We start from the raw sequence: 21756 nt of genomic DNA on the forward strand, positions 1-21756 counted from the left end.
CTACAGGCGCCCGCCACCTCGCCCGGCTAGTTTTTGTTTTTGTATTTTTTAGTAGAGACGGGGTTTCACAGGGTTAGCCAGGATGGTCTCGATCTCCTGACCTTGTGATCCGCCCGTCTCGGCCTCCCAAAGTGCTGGGATTACAGGCATGAGCCACCGCGCCCGGCCAGTCTTCCCTATTTCTGATGGGTCTAGATTTTTGTCAGGCGCAATCTTATCAACAAAAATCATTTTTCGGGTTCATCAGGGACAACATTCTTGGGGATCCACTTCCATAGTGCTTCTTTCTCCACATTTATTTGTTAATGATTGGGCAGGTGTGATTATTATGGAGTTGTGGATTTCCATTCCTTTTATCAACAAGCTGACTCTGTCTCTGTGCCTGTTCAAATGGCTTCATTAGTCACAAGATGATTATCCAGCCATAGTCAGTCTTGTCATTCTAATAAACATTGTGTTCAATTTCATCGACATTTTTCTTTTCCTTTTTGAGTGATACGTACTTTTTCCCCTTTGTGACTGCACTGGGGTCAAGCCTTTTCAGGTCTGCAGTTCTTCTATTTAACCTATTCCTGTATTTCCATTTGACCCTCGGCTTGTGATTTTTTTTTTTTTTTCCATTATGGTTCCTGTTTGGGTATTTTAGAGCTTGCATTATTTGCTGTTTGCCTCTGATTTAAAGGGGACTCCAAAGGGCATACCTTAAGCCCTAATTTTGACCTTTAATGGAGTGTCCAAGGCAACCCAGTTGTGATTATTCAGACCTGAGTAAGGGAAGATAGCAGCCAGCTCTTTTTCTGGCACCAACTCCACCTTTCTCCTTGCTTCTGTGTGAGCCTGGTGTCTGGAAGTTCAAACTGATCCTCCAACAGCATATGTACGTGGCACTAGCAGTGAATTTGCATGTCAGTGACCTCTGTGGTTGCCCTGGATGAGTCCCTGCAGCATTGGATCCAGGAACTCTGCAGCTGTATATTGGGTTTAGGTTCTGGCCTATTTCCTTCAGGAGGTCAAGCAGAAGTTGCAGGGATTCTAGGTGTTGAGGAAGCTGACCAGGCTGACAAAACTTTAGGAGCAAAGGATACACCATGGGATCCTTCCCTCAGACTGATCTGAGGGCGTGCATGTGACTCTCCTGCAGTGTTTCCACTGTTACCTGGAGGCTGGGCTAACATGTGTGCCTGTGGCTTGCTGTGTCCCTCATGCAGTGTTCTCTATACTCATCCTCAACTATCTTTTCAAGCTTTTGCTTCTATCACTCCAAAGTCAATCCACCAGAAATCAAGAAAAAAAACCTGTGTTCTTCTCAAGGTTACTGATACAGAAAATGATAAATTCAATAGCCATTTCAAACCTCGTGTTGTATAATCAGTCTGCCAAAGCTATCTGATGCCTGTTGATTCTCCTTCAATTCACTTTTATTTGACTTTGGTGATTCCACAGTTTCTTGGTTTTCCTCTATTATTGGTTCTTTTTTTTTTTTTTTTTTTTGAGACAGAGTCTCACTCTGTAGCCCAGGCTGGAGTGCAGTGGCGCAATCTCGGCTCACTGCAGGCTCTGCCTCCCGGGTTCACGCCATTCTCCTGCCTCAGCCTCCCAAGTAGCTGGGACTACAGACACCCGCCACCATGCCCGGCTAATTTTTTGTAGTTTTTTTTTTTTAGTAGAGATGGGGTTTCACCGTGTTAGCCAAGATGGTCTTGATCTCCTGACCTCATGATCCACCCACCTTGGCCTCCCAAAGTGCTGGGATTACAGGGGTGAGCCACCACACCCGGCTCTTAGTTTCTTTAGTGTTGTTTATTGTTGAACTCTTAATGTTTGAATGCTCCATGATTCAGTCCTTGCTGTTCTTTACCTTTTCTATACTAAAATCCTCAATCATTTAAATGAATATGGGCAATACCTACTAAAGTAATATAATATCAATTTTGGTGTATCTCATACATCAGGTGCCTATTCACTACTGCCATTTTGTGTCTTAAAGACATCTAAAGATTCAACATATTCAGTTGAACTCTCAATCTTCCCCTAAAACCCTGCTGGAACTGAAGTTTTCCCCATCTTGGTTGAAAACCTTGTATTCCCAGATGCTCATGACTAAAACCTTTGAGTTAAAGTCACCCTGGACTTGTCTCTTTTACTTCTAGCCCTTAAACAAATCTTGCTTGCTGTCACATTTACTATATACCTAGAATACAACCAATAACCACTATACCCATTGTTACCTCTTCTTCCTAAGCCATGACATCCTCTTTCATCTGAGTTACAACTTCCTCCTCGATTTTTTTTTTTCAACAGCCGTGTTTCCCTCAAAATAAAGTATCTACAATGGCTTGCATGCTTGGCAAGATATGGCTCTCTGTTCTACTCTAGCAACCATCCCTTTGCACAGTGTTCTTCAATAACTTCCCCAATTTTCCTGAAACACTTCAGCATAGTTCCATTGTAGGACCTCTCTCCTCTGCCTGGAGTCACCACACTCCTTCAAGTCTTGGCTCAAGTCTATCTTTCTTGATGGTCTACCTTCATCTCTGTATTTCACAAAGCAACCTAAATGATCATATCCCTCCATCTTTTGAATGACTTTTTCCCCATAACACTTATGTTCTAATGTACTCTGTATGTATGATTATCTTCTCCTGTTAGAATTGTTCACTGACAAATATCCAAAAAACCTAAGATAGTGGCTGGAATATATTAAGTACCTAATAACTGACCACCTTTAGAACAATAGGCTCCTGTGAAGAAAGCGTAACCATGCTTACTAGAAGACTGCCTTTGTATGCATTGGCACTGGTCTAATTTCTTGTTCAGATTGTCACATTAAATCATTGTAAGTGGATTAAGGGTAGAGGACTGAGGGCCTGCCATCATAGATAACATCTTACCAAAGCAATATTGCTTTCAATTGCTGCTAGTGGGCTGCCTAGGTCTACTCTAAATTTATCTCGTTCACAAGACATTACTGAAAGCAGCAAGAAACATGTAACACACATATTCTGAATCACTTCTAGCATTTCTTCTAACATTACAGCATCGACTTGATATAAAGCATGCTTGTAAGAGTGGGAGGCAGTGACAAAATGTCCTATTACAAGGATCTTCCAATTCCTAGCTTAATTTGGGCAGTTCCTCATTCTCAATGGCCCTAAGTCAATACCCCATTTGAGATTTCTTTTACCCATAGCATCCCACTTCCAGGTACAAAATTTTATTTCCTTAAGAATTTTTATTGCCAATAACAGAACTACAATAGCATCAGCAAATAAGAAGTTTAATTTCATTTAAAGAAACACAGGAGGCAAGCAGACCAGAGCTAGTATGGCTGTTTCACAAAGTCATCTGGGTTGCAGACTCCTTCTGTATTTCTGCTCCATGATCCATAACACCCAGATACCATTCTCAAAGTCCCCATGATAGTGTCAGAGCTCCAGCTTAGATGTCCACATTGTAGGCAGGGAAAAAAAGACAGGAAAAATGGATTTCATAAATCTCCTACTCATATAAATACCACTTCTATCTTGTTGACCTGCAAGAAAGGCTGAGATAGTTTTTCAGCCCAGAATTTTGTTAATAAAAAAGAGAAAATAGATATAGGGTAGGAAAAAAGCAGTCTCTATCACAAACTCTCATCACTTTTCATTGCAAAATAGTCTGTAATATCAGTTCTTATTTTGTTTACTTCAAAAGCAATACATTCAAGTTTTTAAAAATTTCGTATATTAGACTTTGGATCTTAGACTTTGTTAAATCACTTCACACCTTGCCCCAATTCTCTAACAGCTGTGCTCAATAATCCACTGATTAAATCCACTGGGTTTTTTTTTTTACCAGTATGAATTTCCTCTTATAGCACTAATGGATGAGATTTAAATGACAGCTTTCTCACATTCATTATGGCATACAGTGCTCTCCACCCAAGTCATCTAGTATGTGTTGATAAAAGGTTTCTCAATATTCATTACACTCATAAGTGCTCTCCTCTCATGCAAATTCTCTAAAATGACACTAGTGAAAATGGTAGCTAATATTTGTGGTATGCTATGTTCAAGGCACCATTCTAAGAGCTTTTACATGTAATAACTTAATACTTCCAAGAATCTTATAATAAAGGTAATATACTTAGGTCTATCTTAAAATGATTAAACCAAGGTAGAGGTTAAGTATCATGATCCATATAACAAAAAGATCAACTAGTAGAGCTAATAATGTTGAAAAAGATATTTGTTTTCAATATGGCTAAAGGGCTTCCTACATTTACTATATTAAAACTATTCTCCAATTTGCTAATGTGTAATAGGTTTCCAGTAATGATAGGTTTTTCTATATGAATGACACTAACATTTTTTCTCTCACATAAATTCTCTGATGCTGTGCTTTATGAGGCAAATATGTGCCCATATTCACATTTGTGAGAATTCTTTGCTGATAACAACCAGAGAACCTCTTCATAGTGATCTCAAAGAATCAGACAATTCACATGTAAACTTGAGAGCCACGACTAATGTCAATCCCACATTCCTTATATTCAAAAGATTTCTCACTGATATGAATTCTCTGATGTTGAGTTAGCTGTGAACCACGAGTAAAGGCCTTCCCACATTCCTTACATTGATATGGTTTCTCACCAGTATGAATTCTCTGATGCCGAGAAAGATGTGAGCTCTGAGTAAAGGCCTTTCGACATTCTCTGCATTCATAGGGCTTCTCACCAGTATGGATTCTCTGATGTAGAGTAAGCTGAGAGCCATGACTAAAGGCCTTGCCACACTCCTTGCATTCATAGGGTTTTTCTCCAGTGTGAATTCGCTGATGTTGAGTCAACTGTGAACCACGAATAAAGGCTTTCCCACATTCCTTACATTGATACGGTTTCTCACCAGTATGAATTCTCTGATGTTGTATAAGTAGTAAGCCACGCGCAAAGGCCTTTCCACATTCATTACACACATAGGGTTTCTCACCAGTGTGAAGTCTTTGATGTTGGGAAAGATGTGAACTCTGAGTAAAGGCCATTCTACATTCTTTACATTCATAAGGTTTCTCACCAGTATGGATTCTCTGATGTTGAGTAAGCTGTGAGCCACGAATAAAAGATTTCCCACATTCCTTACATTCATAGGGTTTCTCACCTGTGTGAATTCGCTCATGTTGAGTAAGTTCTGAGCCACGACTAAAGGTTTTTCCACATTCTTTACATTCATAGGGTTTCTCACCAGTATGAATCCTCTGGTGTCGTGTAAGGAGTGAGCCACGATTAAACGCCTTTCCACATTCCTTACATTGATAGGGTTTCTCACCAGTATGTATTCTCTGATGTTGAGTAAGTTGTGAGCCATGACTAAACATCTTTCCACATTCTTTACATTCATAGGGCTTTTCATTGGTGTGAATTCTCTGGTGCTGAGTAAGTTGTGAGCCACGGATAAACGCCTTCCCACATTCTTCACATTTATAGGGTTTTTCACCAGTATGAATCCTCTGATGTTGCATAAGTAGTGAACCGCGAATAAAGGCCTTTCCACATTCCTTACATTCATAGGGTTTTTCCCCATTATGAATTTTCTGATGTTGAGAAAGCTGTGAGCCACAAATAAAAGCTTTTCCACATTCCTTACATTCGTAGGGTTTCTCACCTGTATGAATTCTCTTATGCAGAATAAGTTGTGAGAGCTGAGTAAAGACCTTCCTACATTCTTTACATTCATAGAGCTTTTCACCAGTATGCAGTCTCTGGTGTAGTGTAAGTTGTGAATTCTGAGTAAAGGCCTTCCCACATTCTTTACATTCGTAAGGTTTCTCACCAGTATGAACTTTCTGATGTCGGGTAAGTTGTGAGCTACGAATAAAGGCTTTCCCACATTCTTCACATTTATATGGTTTTTCACCAGTATGAATTCTATGATGTAAAATAAGTTGCGAGCTTTGAGTAAAGGCCTTCCCACATTCCTTACATGCATAGGGTTTCTCACCAGTATGAAGTCTCTGATGAAGACTGAGTTGTGAATCACGACTAAAGGCCTTCCCGCACTGCTTACATTCATAGGGTTTTTCACCAGTATGAATACTTTGATGTTGTGTTAGGTGTGAGGCTCGTCTGAAGGCTTTCCCGCATTCCTTGCATTTATAGGGTTTCTCAGTAGAATGACATCTTGAATGTTGAGATAAGTAAGTATGCTGGTTGAAAATGGACATTTTGTCATATATGATCATCCCTTGCCTGAAATATTCCTTCTGATTTTCTTGTTGCTTCTCCATCTTGCCTTTGGCTTCCAAATAATCCCTGGATTTGGACTCTTCAAGATCACGGTTTTCAAGTCTGTCACTCATTTCCCATTGGGATAATTCTGTTTCATAAGTGTTCTTTTCTGGAGATAAGTCCTTACTTGCACACCTTGAAGGCAAGTCTGAAAGATAAGAGAGAATAAAAAAAATTGAGAAATATAACTTCTATAGCAAATACAAATAATAGGAAAATAATACCCATAAGAAGTAACAAACACACATGAATTTCTTTCAAATATTGATTACTACGACCCATGATACCTACCTTTCACATCACAACGTACTATATACACACAGTTTCATAAAACAGTACCTCCCCTGCTTTCTATTCTGTTCTGCAATATTTCTACTTTTTTCAATTTCTCTCTCTCATGCACACACAGACAAAACCCACTAAACTGATTTCATGGTACAGTAATGTTCCTATCTAGAATTAAAAAAAAAATTAGCTTAGAAGGATCTCATATATTAATATATGAAAAGGGCATCTGAGAGATTAGAGAATAATGAAAACTCACCTAGAATATAAGGGAAGAGATTAAGAAAAATTTTAAAGTGAGTAGTTCCCAAGCTTTGATGGGGATCAAAATCACCTGGGGAGAATGCTAAAATTATAGCTGTCCAACATTACACCAGACTAGCTGCTAATGAATCAGAAAAAGATCCTGGAGATCTCTACTTTTAATACTTCCTATTAACTGATTCAGATTCAGACCATAATTTTCTGTATCTGCTTAGTACTTTTTAGTAGCTTCCATGTTAAACTTAATATAAAATCCAAACTTTTCAATGACTTTGACTTCTTTCTCCTTCCATGGTCTTGTCCTTGTTTATGTATCTGTTGAGCCTTCTCAGCTTTGCTCCTTATTTGCCAGAAAAACTAGCTTCCTTTCAACTCTGAAAAAGTCACAGACCTTTTTCAATTAAAATCTAGCCAGAGCCTATTCCATTCCTTTGAACTGCTCTAGATGAGACTATACAAACGCTCTTTCTCATTCTTCAGGTCTCAATTTAATAATCAGTCCCTAAATCTTAAACATTCATTTCTTGTAATTTAGGTAACTTAGACCAACCTTCTAGATGACAGCAATTACACAAATTGAACAAATTATAAAATGCACCTGAGTGAAGGCACTGGCACAGTAACATAAGAATAAAGACTGGGGGGCTAAAAGTTGAAAAATATGAGAAGTCAAAGAGATGAGCCCAACATTTGGGTCCACGTTTCCACTCAGAGAAGTCTTACAATTCTAGAAAAAGCACTTAAGAGGGGGAGAAACTAAGCAGTGTTTTGGACTGTGTCACAGGGCTGGGCAACAATAACTGGAGGACAGGGCCTGCCATAAATTCTTTATACTTTGGGCTGGGAACCCTGAGGACTACACTGAGGAATAAAGGAGAAACAGCAGACCAATCTGGACAGAGTCTGAAGTCTGAATCATCTTTGAATCGTCTCAAATTCAAAAATTTGGATTAAGGTGATTCAACACTGTTTGCCATAGCAAACTTAAATCTTTATGGATTTTGTATCATGTTATCCAAGGACTGAAATTCTGTAACTTTTCTTTGTGATGTCTAGCACTCAATAAAAACCAGGTGAATGAAAGCATAAGACAACTGAAAAACAGAAGAAAAAACAAAAGAAACTCTGACCTATAAGGACTCAAATCATGTGTCCACCCACCATCATACTTCTGTCACTCCTAAATACCCTTGTCCTGTTCCTCTGTAATCAACCCTCCATACCACCCTAGTGGTATATGCCTAGAAACCAGTAATCTGTGGTTTCCCTATAACTTCCTTATAGATAGAAACAAAAGCACCTCCATACTAAATCTATGATCCTATGTGCCTCTCCAATTGCTCTTTAGCTCTCCCTATCCCTTTCAAATAGGACACTAAGTTACTTTTGTTTACTTATCCTTCACAGTTTCCTTTGTTCCTTCATGCCTTGCCTCATGTCTTCTCTTATTTGCTTGTCTATTCAAGGACAATTCTGTGTGTTCTGGGAAGAATACATCCTAGAGTTCCCAATCACTACTACAGGTCTAAAACATAATGAAAGAGGCCGGGCGCGGTGGCTCAAGCCTGTAATCCCAGCACTTTGGGAGGCCGAGACGGGCGGATCACGAGGTCAGGAGATCGAGACCATCCTGGCTAACACGGTGAAACCCCATCTCTATTAAGAAATACAAAAAACTAGCCGGGCGAGGTGGCGGGCGCCTGTAGTCCCAGCTACTCGGGAGGCTGAGGCCGGAGAATGGCGTGAACCCGGGAGGCAGAGCTTGCAGTGAGCTGAGATCCAGCCACTGCACTCCAGCCTGGGCGACAGAGTGAGACTCCGTCTCAAAAAAAAAAAAAAAAAAAAAAAAAAAAAAAACATAATGAAAGGGTTCTATAATCTCATGGAATGTTGGAGAGAAAAAAGGCAATTATTCAGGCCAGACGCAGTGGCTCATGCCTGTAATCCCAGCACTTTGGGAAGCCAAGGCAGGTGGATCATTTGCGGTCAGGAGTTTGAGACTAACCTGGCCAACATGGTGAAACCCTGTTTCTACTAAAAATACAAAAAGTTAGCCAGGCATGGTGGTGGGTGCCTGTAGTCCCAGCTACTTGGGAGGCTGAAGCAGGAGAATCGCTTGAACCTGGGAGGTGGAGGTTGCAGTGAGCTGAGATCATGCCACTGCACTCTAGCCTGGGTGACAGTGTGAGACTTCATCTCATAAAAACAAACAAAATACGAAATCGGCTGGGTGTGGTGGCAGGTGCCTGTAATCCCAATTACTTGGGAGGTTGAGGCAGGAGAATCACTTTAACCAGGGAGGCGGAGGTTACAGTGAGTCAAGATCTCACCACTGCACTCCAGCCTGGGCAATAGAGCGAGACTCCTTCTCAAAAAAAAAAAAAAAAAAGCAATTATCCAACATAAGGGAAGGAGTCTGCAGTGATAAAGAATATATTTCAGTTGGAAATACAAATCAAGAAACAGAACACAAAAAAATCTCAAACACTGTTGCTAAGAATGCAAAACACTAACTATGGTAAAAAAAAAAAAAAAAGTGTGGTAGTTTCTTATAAAGTTAAACATTTAGCATATGATACAGTGGTCATATTAGTAGATATTTACACTTATGCTCACACAAACATCTATATGTCAAAGATTATAACAGCTTTATTCAGAAGTGTCCCAAACTGGAACTACCAGATGTCCCTCAAAAGGCGAATGAATCAACAAACTTTGGCACTTCCAGATACTAGAACATTACTCAGCAATAACAGAAACGAAGTATTGATTCATACAACATTACTCAACAATAACAAAAAATTACTGATCCATGCAACAATATGGATAAATCTTACATATATTTTGCCAAGTGAAAAACACCATATTTTGATTCTATTTATATGACATTCTTGAAAAAGCAAAACTATATGGATGGAATTTGGTGAGTAGGTTTCATAGGCTGGGGATAAAGGGGAGGGGTTGACAATGAAAGGAGAAAGCATAAGGGAATTTAGGGATGGTTAATAGAACTGTTGTATATTATGACTGTGATAGTAGGTAGATACACTTGGTATCTGAATGGTATATCAGATTTCCCAACAAACACCAATATATGGTAGATAAAATATGACAAACCTCCTTTTAAAAATAGACAAGATTAAGGCTGGGCACAGTGGCTCATGCCTGTAATACCAGCACTTTGGGAGGCTGAAGCAGGCGGATCACGCAGTCAGGAGATTGAGACCATCTTGGCTAACAGGTGAAACCCCGTCTCTACTAAAAATACACACACACACAAATTAGCCAGGCATGGTGGTGTGCACCTGTAGTGCCAGATACTCGGGAGGCTGAGGCAGGAGAATCACTTGAACCTGGGAGGTGGAGGTTGCAATGAGCCAAGATTGCACCACTGCACTCCAGCCTGGGTGACAGAGCGAGACTCCGTCTCAAAGACAAGGTTAAAAGAAAATAAAGAAGATCAAGCAATGAAGTGAGAGCCAGAAACTGGAGAGGTGAACATGCTCTGAAGTTAGAGCCTTCATGTCCTACCCTTGGGACATTTGCTGGTTTCAATAGCCTAAGGTTGTATCTTAGTGTTCTGAAAAAATTCAAGAGACAAGCCTTTCACCCACAAAAGGGCAGGGATTAGAAATAAACCACTTTACAACATTGGAACCTATTCAAGGCCTAAAGTTCAGAGACGGGAAAAAATCCATCTGCCCTCAGTCTTGGCCATTTTTTTAAAAATTGATTTTACTCTGAGTTGGGGAGCCAAAATTAATAAATAAGATATTTAATGGGAAAGTACAGAAGCTAGATGGATAGAAATTAGGTGGCTACAACAATAATGCACCTTGCTCAGACCAGATGATCGTGGAGGTAAGGGGGTAAGGGTGGAGGAAGTGAGGTATCATTAGATAGTGGATATATTTTGAAGGTATACTAAAGAGGATTTGTTGGGGGAATGGACATGTAACATGAAAAGAAAAGAAAAGACTATGCATGTTTTGCCTGAAAGGCTAGAACAATGGAAGTGCTACTTACTGAGAGTTCCTGACTGTGATAGGGGCAGATCTGAGAGAGAATGTGAAGAGTCTGGTTTTGAACTATTAGATGTCAAATGAAGAGTTCAATAGACACATATGTATAAGTATGTACTCTAGGGAGGTGTTTGGATTACAGATATAAGTTTGAAAATCATCACGAAATAACATTTAAAGCTACAAGATTTGATGAAGTCACCCAGGGCATACCTTTATATACAAAACAGAAGGGGAAGGATGAAAAAGGGAAGTTTGAGGATTGAACCCTGGGTCACTTCAGGTAGATGGGAAGGAAACAGCAATGGAGACTAAGGAGGAGTAGCCAATGAAGGAGAAAAATTAAGAGAGCACGGAACCCCAGAAGCCATGTGAAAAAAGTGTTTTAAGAAGGAATGATTGGTTATGTCAAATGCTGAGAGATGAGGTGAAATGGTGCAGTCTGTTTTTTTTTTTTTTTTTTTTTTTGAGAGGGAGTCTTGCTCTGTTGCCCAGGCTGGAGTGCAGTGGTGCGATCTCTGCTCACTGCAAGCTCCACCGCCTCCCGGGTTCACGCCATTCTCCTGCCTCAGCCTCCCGAGAAGCTGGGACTATAGGCGCCCGCCACCACGCCTGGCTAATTTTGTGTGTGTGTGTGTGTTTTTAGTAGAGATGGAGTTTCACTGTGTTTGCCAGGATGGTCTCGATCTCCTGACCTCGTTATCCGCCCGCCTTGGCCTCCCAAAGTGCTGGGATTACAAGTGTGAGCCACCGCACCCGGCCTTTTTTTTTTTTTTTTAAATGGAGTCCTGCTCTGTCACCCAGGCTGGAGTGCAGCGGTGTGATCTTGGCTCACTGTAACCTCCACCTCCTGGATTCAAGCAATTCTCTTGCCTCAGCCTCCAGAGTAGCTGGGAATCCATGCATGTGCCATCACACCTGGCTTATTATTATTATTTTTTTTTGTATTTTTAGTAGAGATAGGGTTTCGCCATGTTGGCCAAGCTAGTCTTGAACTCCTGACCTCAGGTGATCCCCCTGCCTTGACCTCCCAAAGTGCTGGGATTACAGGTGTGAGCCACCGTGCTCGGCCTAAATGGTGCTTCCTAAATTTAAAATAGCTTTATTAGCAATATGGAGATTACTGGTAATCTTCACAAAAATAGTTTTGGCAGAATAATGGGAGCAAGTTCTGACTGAACCAGATTCAAAAGAATGAGATAAGAGCTGGAGTTAGGGAATACGGAAAATTATTTTGTATTTTTCTGTAAAAAGTAGCAAAGAAATGGAGCTATATCAAGAGGAAAATGTGTGTCAAAAGATTTGTTTTTTTTTTTCCTTTTCAGATAGAGGAAATTATGGCATGTTTATATGCTAATGAAAATTATTGTAAAAGATATGGACAAGTTCATGTTAGAGGAGACAAAGGGCAGGCAATTGCTTCAACAGTGTCAAAATATGAGAAGGAATGGAATTCAGTAGACAAGTGAGGGTACTGGGCTTAAGTAAAGGCACAAAAAGGTTACATGTCAATAGGAAAAGAGGTCGAATGAATATAGATGAAGGTAGGCAAACAGACAAGGAAGCAGGAATCTTTCTTCTCTTCTGCTAGCTTCAGTTTTCTCAGTGAAATCAGCTCAGGGACATCATCTAAGAGCCAGGCAAGAGAATAAATAAATGGTCACGACCATTATGTAACTAACAACTTAGCTCCTAAATAAACAAAAACTAGCAGACATACAAAGAAATTAATCACAGTCATAGTAAAGAATAGAATATAAACAGACCAAAAATAAAAACAAGGAAGACTAAAACATAATAATATAGGTAGAGAAAACTGACATAATGTTTTCAATTATCACATTAGCATAAAACTAAAAATTATAAAAACACAGAAAAAACATATAATCCTAGAATTAACTAAAACAGTTCTATATGATGTTTGTTATAGACAGAAATAAAAATAAAATTTTAAAACAATTTAGAACTAAATAGCAAAAGAAACTTTGTGTGAAATCCCATAAAATCAGCTAAAATGGTATCCAGGGAAATTTACAGTCTTAAGTGCATTTACTAAAAAACAAGAAATGTTATAGTTAAAAACAAGAGAATTAAGATTTCACCTCAAGAAGTGAGGAAAAAGCATAACTAAAACCCAAAATATGAGAGAAAAATCAGAAAATGAGTAAAACAGAAATGTAGAAACAGCAGAAATAATTAGCAAAACCAAAATACCAAAATTCTTTGAAAATATCCATAAATAATACAAAAAAAGGGATGTGCAGAAAAAAATTAGATTGAGCACAAATCCAAAGCACTGGAGAGAAAAAAGAAACCATAAATTTAGGAGTTAAAAAATGTTTATGAGGCCGGGCGTGGTGGCTCAAGCCTGTAATCCCAGCACTTTGGGAGGCCGAGACGGGCGGATCACGAGGTCAGGAGATCGAGACCATCCTGGCTAACCCGGTGAAACCCCGTCTCTACTAAAAACTACAAAAAAACTAGCCGGGCGAGGTGGCGGGCGCCTGTAGTCCCAGCTACTCGGGAGGCTGAGGCAGGAGAATGGCGTGAACCCGGGAGGCGGGGCTTGCAGTGAGCTGAGATCTGGCCACTGCACTCCAGCCTGGGTGACAGAGCAAGACTCCGTCTCAAAAAAAAAAAAAAAAAAAAAATGTTTGAGAGATTATGGGAGTGATGTCAGCAAGATGGCAGAAATAGGAGATAACCCACTCATATCCCCTCACAACAAGAATTCTGCACCCATCCACAGATCAATGTCTCTTTGCAGAAGCTTTGGAATTCAGGTAGGAGGTTGTAAAACTCGGGTAAAGCCCAAGACCTAGGAAAGTCATTTTGAGAGTGCAGACTGGCAGCCAGGTGGCTGATCTCCCATGCTGATCCCAGGTTCAAGCTTGAAAATGGCCCCATTCCCCAGAGGAATTGGCCACAGCCCCATTTGGCCTTGGGCGTGCAATCAAAACCATCTGCCAAAAGGTTCAGGAGGAATCATGCACACTAGTGTCTAGGTGGAGAGTCTCTTATGCCTGCTGACAATAGTCCTGGTAGTGAACCTCACAGTTGCTCTGTGGCTTAGCTCTAGCCTCCTCAGCTGGGGTGCCAGCTCAGAACTGCTCATACAAGGATCCAGAGTAAGATTCATCCGTATCTCCTGGTTTGGGAGTTGGAGTCTTCACAATGGGCTCACCAACCTCTGTCCCACAGCAGACCTTGAGGAAGCCCAGTCTTTGCCTTAAGCCCTCCTGCAATGATTGGAGAACCATCCCCTCTGGGTAGACAGGGTGGGAGACACACCCATGTGGGCTGAAATGGGCTCATCAGCTGCCATCCCACAGCACATCCTCAGGGGGTCCAGTCACAGCTCCAGCACTTCCCACTGCAGTCAGGGAACTATCCCATCTGTGCATGGAAGCCTCTGTCTCAGCAGATCCTGAGAGGGCCCAGTCTAAGCTCTAGCCCCTCTTGTTGTCATAGAACTACGCCATCTGTGCAGAGACATGCTGGGAGATGTGCACCTGTCTAAGCCAACAAGATAGGCTTGCCAGCCTCTGTCCAACAGCAAATCCTGAGGGGGCCCAGTCTCAGCTCCAGTCCTCTCACTGTAATTAGAGACCTATCTTGCCTGCGCAAGGACCTGCTGAAGGCACACCTATCTGGGCCACCAGGACAGTCTTCTGGGCTCAGGTCCCTGTCTGGACTCCCATATAGTGCCAGGTGGAGAGCCACAACAACCTTGGAGCCCTTGCAAGTCTAGCAGGAAGCCTGGGCTTAATGCCCTCTAATGCTGAGATGGATGCAGTGGTTACAGGCTCAAGGGAATACAACCGAAAGTCTGTTTAGAATGTCTGGAAGGCCTTTGGAAGAAGGATGGGCACAAACAAAGCCAGACTGCGAACTCTTTTTTTTTTTTTTTTGAGATGGAGTCTTTTTGTGCCGCCCAGGTTGGAGTGCATGATCTTGGCTCACTGCAACCTCTGCCTCCAGGGTTCAAGCAATTCTCCTGTCTCAGCCTCCTGAGTAGCTGGGACTACAGGCACACACCACCATTGGCCGGCTAATTTTTGTATTTTTAGTAGAGATGGGGTTTCACCATATTGGCCAGGCTGGTCTCAAACTCCTGACCTCAGGTGATCCACCCGCCTCAACTTCCCAAAGTGCTGGGATTACAGGCATGAGACACCAGGTCCAGCCTGTGAACTGTTGAATAAATTGCTTAGTGCGCAGACATCATCACGTGTCCATAAACATCAAGAACATTCAGGAAAATATGAGCTCATCAAATGAACAAAATAAGGTGCTAATGACTGACAAAATCAATGTACAAAAATAAGTAGCATTTCCATACGCCAACAGGAAGCTGTGAAAAGAAAATCAATCCCATTTATGATAGCAAAAAAAAAAAAAAACCCCACCAAAAAACACAAGGAATAAATTTAACCAAAGAGGTGAGAATTTTACAATGAAAACTATAAACACTGACAAAAGAAATTAAAGAGGAAACTAATAAATGGAAATATATTCCATGTTCATGGATCAGAAGAATTAACATTGTTAAACTGTCCATACTATCCAAAACAATCTACAAATGTTATGAAATCCCTATCAAAATACCACCAATGACACTTTTCACAGAAATGCAAAGAACAATTCTAAAATTCATAAGGAACCACAAAAGTCCCCAAACAGCCAAAGCAATTTTTTTTTTTTTTTTTTTTGGAGATGCAGTTTTGTTCTTGTCACCCAGGCTGGAGTGCAATGGCATACTCTCGGCTCACTACAACCTCGGTCTCCCAGGTTCAAGTGATTCTCCTGCCTCAGCCTTCTGAGTAGCTGGGATTATAAGCACCCGCCACCATGCCCAGCTAATTTTCTGTATTTTTAGTAGAGATGGGGTTTCACCATGTTGGCCAGGCTGGTCTCAAACTCCTGGTCTCAGGTGATCCACCTGCCTCAGCCTCCCAAAGTATTGGGATTACAGGCGTGAGCCACTGTGCCAGGCCGCCAAAGCAATCTTGTACAAAAAGAACAAAGCTGGAGGCATCACACTCCATGACTTGAAAATATACTACAAAACAACAGTAACCAAACAGTATGGTATGGCACAAAAACAGACACATAGACCAATGGAATAGGATAGAGAACCCAGAAAAAAAAAAAATCCAAATATTTGCAGCCAACTGATTTTCAACAAGAAGGTCAAGAACACACATTGGAAAAAGGACACTTTCTTGGGTAAATGGTGCGGGGAAAACTGAATATCCACCTGCAAAAGAATGAAACTAGACCCCTATCTCACCACTCAACTCAAAATGGATTAAAGACTTAAATGTAAGACTGGAAACTATGAAACTAGTAGAAGAAAACATAGGGAAACAGACATTGATCTGGGCAAGGATTTTTTAAGACCTCAAAAGCATTGACAAATGTGAAAACATAAATGTACTACATCAGAGTAAAAAGCTCTGTACAGCAAAGGAAATGAGAGTAAAAAGACAACCTACAAGCTGGGCATGGTGGCTCACGCCTATAATCCCAGCAATTTGGGAGGCTGAGGTGGGCAGATCATGAGGTCAGGAGATTGAGACCATCCTGGCTAGCACAGTGAAACGCTCTCTCTACTAAAAATACAAAAAATTTTTAGTGTGTGGTGGCACGTGCCTGTAGTCCCAGTTACTCCAGAGGCTGAGGCAAGATTATCACTTGAACCTGGGAGGCAGAGATTGTAGTGAGCAGAGATCGCACCACTGCACTCCAGCCTGGGTGACAGAGCGAGACTCCATCTCACAACAAAAAAGAGACAACCTATAGAATGGGAGAAAATATTCACAAATTATGCATCTAATAAGGCGTTAATACCAAGAATATATAAGAAAGTCAACTCAACAGCAAAAAAATAATCTGATTAAAAAATAGTCAAAAGATTTGAATAGACATTTTTCAAGACATACAAACAGCTCACAGGTAAATGAAAAAATGCTCAACATCACTAATTATAAGGAAATGCAAATCAAAGCTACAATCAGATATCACCTCACTGCTGTTAGAATGGCTATTAAAAAGACAAAAGATAACAAATGCTGGTAAAAATGTGGAAAAGGGGGGAACTCTCATACACTTTTGGTGGGAATGTAAATTAGCACAGCCATTATGGAAAACAGTATGGAGGTTTCTCAAAACAGTAAACATAGAACTACCATATGATCCAACAATCTAACTACTGGGTATATATCCAAATGAAATGAAATCAGTTGTCAAAGAGGTATCTGCATTCCTATGTTCACTGCAGCACTATCCATGATAGCAATAACATGGACTCGAACTCAGTGTCCATCAAAAGATAAATGGATTTTCAAAAATGTGGTATATATGCAGAATAGAATACTATTCACCTATAAAAATGAAAAAAATCCTGTTATTTTTGACAACTTGGATGAAGCTAGAGAACATTATATTAAGTGAAATACACCAAGAACAGGACAAATATCACATGATCTCACTCATATGTGGAACCTAAAAAAGTTGATCTTATGTAAGTAGAGAGTAGAGTAGTGGTTACCAGATGCTGAGGGGGTGGCTGGGAAGAGATTGGTCAATGGGTACAAAGTTATAGTTAGATAGGAGAAATAAGTTCTGATGTAATATTGCACAATAAGGTGACTATATAATCAACAAAAATGTCCTGAATGCTTTCAAATAGCTAGAAGAGAGCATCTTGAATGTCCTAACCACAAAGAAATGACAAGTGTTTGAGGTGACAGATATGCTAATCATCCTGATTTGATAATTACACAATGTACATATGTATAAAACATCACACTGTGGCCCATGTGTCAACTAAAAATAAAACTTTTAAAAGTGTTTATGAAAAAAATCTATTAACAACACAACAGTAAATTAAAACTGGATGAAATAGATGAAAAACATGAAAAATAACCCATGAAGATAAAATAACTGATATACAGCAATACCTACATAAAAAGTTTAAATTTGAGCTCAGTGTCTGTGCTCCAAAAAGGCAATAGATACCTACAACTGATGATCATTTGTATCTGCTGGTCATTGTACCTGTTGTATCTAATATTCAAGGCAATAGATTCCAGTGACTGGTAGGTTTACTGGCAATATTATCCAAACATTAAAGAATATATAGGCCAGGTGTGGTGGCTTATGCCAGTAATCCCAGCACTTTGAGAGGCCAAGGCAGGTAGATTGCCTGAGCCCAGGAGTTCGAGACTAGTCTGGGCAATGTGGCAAAACCTCATCTCTACAAAAACTATAAAAATTAGCCAGGCATGGTGGCACGTGCCTGTAGTCTCAACTAGGATCACCTGGGCTCAGGGAGGTGGCGGCTGCAGTGAGCTGTGATCGGGCCACTGCACTCCAGCCTAAGTGACAGAGTGAGACACTGTCTCAAAAAGAAAAAAGGATATATAATTGCAATCATACATAGATGTTGTTGAACATATAAAAATATGGTAATCTACCCTACTCATTTTACAAAGTTAAATTAACTCATATAACAACATTGAAAAATGACCTCAGGAAAACGAAGCCAATCTCGTGAACAAAGGTAAAATTTTAAAAGAAAATATTAGCAACATAGAATCTAGCTGTGTATTTAAGGGATAACACTTCATGATCATATAAACTTTATCCCACAAATGCAGGAATAATTTAACATCAGAGTCCATTTTCCCACATAAAGAGCTTAAAGAATAAAATTGCATTATTTCAAGAAATGCAAAAATTTTAAAAATATATTCTAAGACCCTTTATTAAAAATTCTCTAAAACTAGGCCGGGCGCGGTGGCTCAAACCTGTAATCCCAGCACTTTGGGAGGCCGAGACGGGCGGATCACGAGGTCAGGAGATCGAGACCATCCTGGCTAACACGGTGAAACCCCGTCTCTACTAAAAAATACAAAAAACTAGCCGGGCGAGGTGGCGGGCGCCTGTGGTCCCAGCTGCTCCGGAGGCTGAGGCAGGAGAATGGCGTAAGCCTGGGAGGCGGAGCTTGCAGTGAGCCGAGATCGCGCCACCGCACTCCAGCCCGGGGGACAGAGCGAGACTCCGTCTCCAAAAAAAAAAAAAAAAAAAAAAAATCTCTAAAACTAGAATTAGGTAAAAACCTAGTTAAGAGTATTTACCAGATGCCTATAGAAATGTATTTAATAAACACTAGAAACACTGCCAGTAAAGTTTGAGAAAAGAATGATTTGTTTTCAAATTCCGCTAGAGGGTCCTACTGAATACAGTTGCCTTTTTTTTTAAAGGTGCAAACAGAAAAGGAAGAGACCACATGTTGCGTGTAGAGAGCAAAACTGTCCACCTAGAAATCCACTATTATCCACTGAAAAACTATTAGATATTAGATATTTCCATGAGATTTTCAATTTATAGAAATCAATACTTTCTCATACATAATATACATCAGTATTAGCCATTTAGAAAATGTTACAGAACAAAATATTCCTATTCATAATATAAACAAAATGTCCTGAGAAATTGCTTAAGAAATGTGCAAGATCTTTTAAGAAAAAACCATGAAACTAATCCCAGCACTTTGGGAGGCCGAGGTGGGCAGATCACAAGGTCAGGAGTTCAAGACCAGCCTGGCCAACATAGTGAAACCCTGTCTCTACTAAAAATACAAAAATTATCTGGGTGTGGTGGTGGGTGCCCATAGTCCCAGCTACCTGGGAGGCTGAGGCAGGAGAATCGCTTGAACTGGGGAGTTGCAGGTTGCAGTGAGCTGAGATCGTGCCACTACACTCCAGCCTGGGTGACACAGCGAGACTCTGTCTCAAAACAAAACAAAAGAAACAGAAAAAACCATAAAACTTTACAGAGAACATAAAAAGAAAAGCAGATTTAGCATGTTCAACAGAAGGATTCAATATTGTTAATATGTAAATGGTGCATCAGATTTCTTAAAAAACACGAATAAATACTGGAAAAATATGACAAATGTCCTTTTAAAAGTATGTGAAGCATAAAAGAAAGTAAAGAAGATCCAAGGGTGCTACAATAAAGTAGGAACCAGAAAGTAGAGGGGGTAAATATGCTCTCAAATTACAGTTACCCTTGGGATATTTGTTGATTTTAATTACCTAGATGTTTGTACCTTAATGGTCTGAAAAAATTCAACAGACAAGACCTTTCCTCAACAAAAGAGCAGGGATTACAAATAAACTTCTTTACAAAATTGGAAATATTCAAGACATAAAGTTCAGAGACAGAAAAGCAAATCCATCAAACCTTAAAGGAAAATGACAAGGGACTTCTCAGTCTTGGCCTGGACTCTCAAAGAAAAAGAGAAAAAAAGTGCTATGGATAATTCATCATTACACAAGAGTCCCCATGGATACAAGAAACAGCAAAATTAGGCCTGTTTCCCAGAAATTGGGATTGTATGACACATAAGTGCTGGGAAATATATGAAAGTATAAGATAAAAACCACGAGAAAGGGACCAGTTAAAAAAAAAAAGACCTGGGAGAGGGAGAATGTCAAACATCTAGAAGTGAAACAATATAATCAATTACGTTTAAATTTTTAAGAAAAAAAATCTTAAAAGCAGCCAGAGAAAATACAGATTACTTACAAAAGGAATAACAATGAAACAGATGGCAGACTTCTCAAGAGCAACAATAGAAGCCAGAAGACAGTGGAATAATATCTTCAGAGTGCTGAGAAAAAAATAATTGTCAGTATAGAATTTTATACCTAGTGAAATCATCAGGCAAGAATGACAGTGAAACAAGGTTATTTTGCAACAACGACAAAAATAAACACTTACAGCATTTACTAACAATAAGACAGTCCAGGGGTGGTGGCTAACACCTGTAATCCCAGCACTTTGGGAGGTGGAGGTGGGTGGATCACCTGAGGTCAGGAATTTGAGACCAGCCTGGTCAACATAGTGAAACCCACTCTCTACTAAAAATAAAAAAATTAGCTGAGCATGGTGGCGGGAGGCTGAGGTAGGAGAATTGCTTGAACCCAGGAAGCGGAGGTTGCAGTGAGCCGAGATCACGCCACTGCACTACAGCCTGGGCAACAAGAGCAAGACTCCATGTCAAAAACTAAAACAAAAACCAATAAGCCTTCCCTAATATATTTTATGATAAATAAAATATCCCAGAAGGAAGGTATAATGAAAGAGGAATAGCATACAAATAAAAAATAATTACGTCAACAAATCCACAAGCAAACATTGCCATTTTGAAACAAAAATAACGCCCATTTTGTAGGTTAAAAAAAGAACAGAACTAAAATATCACACAACAATACCAGACTGGAGAAATAGATCAAAGTTAAAGCATTCCCATATCCTTTACATTATCTTGAGGAAAGTTAGACATGAATTTTAGACTTCGCTAAATTACGTATGTATCTGTCAAGTGTCACAAACAATAATGATAATTGAAGTACCAAAACAGGCAGAAATACCCCCAAAATATTTAAATTCACCGGCAATGGCAGAAATACTCTTCTGTTTTTCATCTACAAATCAACAAAGATATTTCCTTCTTTTTTTTTGAGACAGAGTCTCGCTCTATCGCCAGACTGGAGTGCAGTGGCGCGATCTCAGCTCACTGCAACCTCTGCCTCCCAGGTTCAAGCGATTCTCCTGCCTCAGTCTCCTGAGTAGCTGGGATTACAGGCATGTGCCACCACACCCAGCTAATTTTTGTATATTTAGTAGAGATGGGGTTTCATCATGTTGGCCAGGATGGTCTTGATCTCTTGACCTCGTGATCTGCCTGCCTCAGCCTCCCAAAGTGCTGGGATTACAGGCGTGAGCCACCGTGCCTGGCCTCAACAAAGATATTTCTAAGTGATAATAGCCACTATTGATAAAGTTTATAATAGGTATACTTTGCTGGTATACTTCTGATACAAATTCTGTGACAATAAGATATAT

At 40.1% G+C, this 21756-nt stretch overlaps 2 protein-coding genes across 6 annotated transcripts in view; both read right to left on the reverse strand.

Annotated features, from left to right (window-relative positions):
- HKR1 (HKR1, GLI-Kruppel zinc finger family member) overlaps nt 1-21756 on the reverse strand; it is a 410249-nt gene that overhangs the window by 147731 nt on the left and 240762 nt on the right. The window lies entirely within an intron of this gene.
- The window catches only part of ZNF420 (zinc finger protein 420), a 45424-nt gene continuing 26881 nt past the window's right edge, over nt 3214-21756 (reverse strand). For 2 of the 5 annotated variants that reach the window (XM_025368051.1, XM_025368052.1), the window contains one exon: nt 3270-6410. In XM_025368051.1, coding sequence (XP_025223836.1) covers nt 4480-6410 — 1931 coding nt within the window. In that variant the 3' untranslated portion in view covers nt 3270-4479. Of the gene's footprint in view, nt 6411-20433; nt 20519-21756 lie in introns of all 5 variants that reach the window. The other 3 variants (XM_025368056.1, XM_025368053.1, XM_025368054.1) reach the window with 3 other exon arrangements.

The sequence above is a fragment of the Theropithecus gelada genome, chromosome 19, assembly GCF_003255815.1.
Source record: "Theropithecus gelada isolate Dixy chromosome 19, Tgel_1.0, whole genome shotgun sequence".
NCBI classification, from domain to species: Eukaryota; Metazoa; Chordata; class Mammalia; order Primates; family Cercopithecidae; genus Theropithecus; species Theropithecus gelada.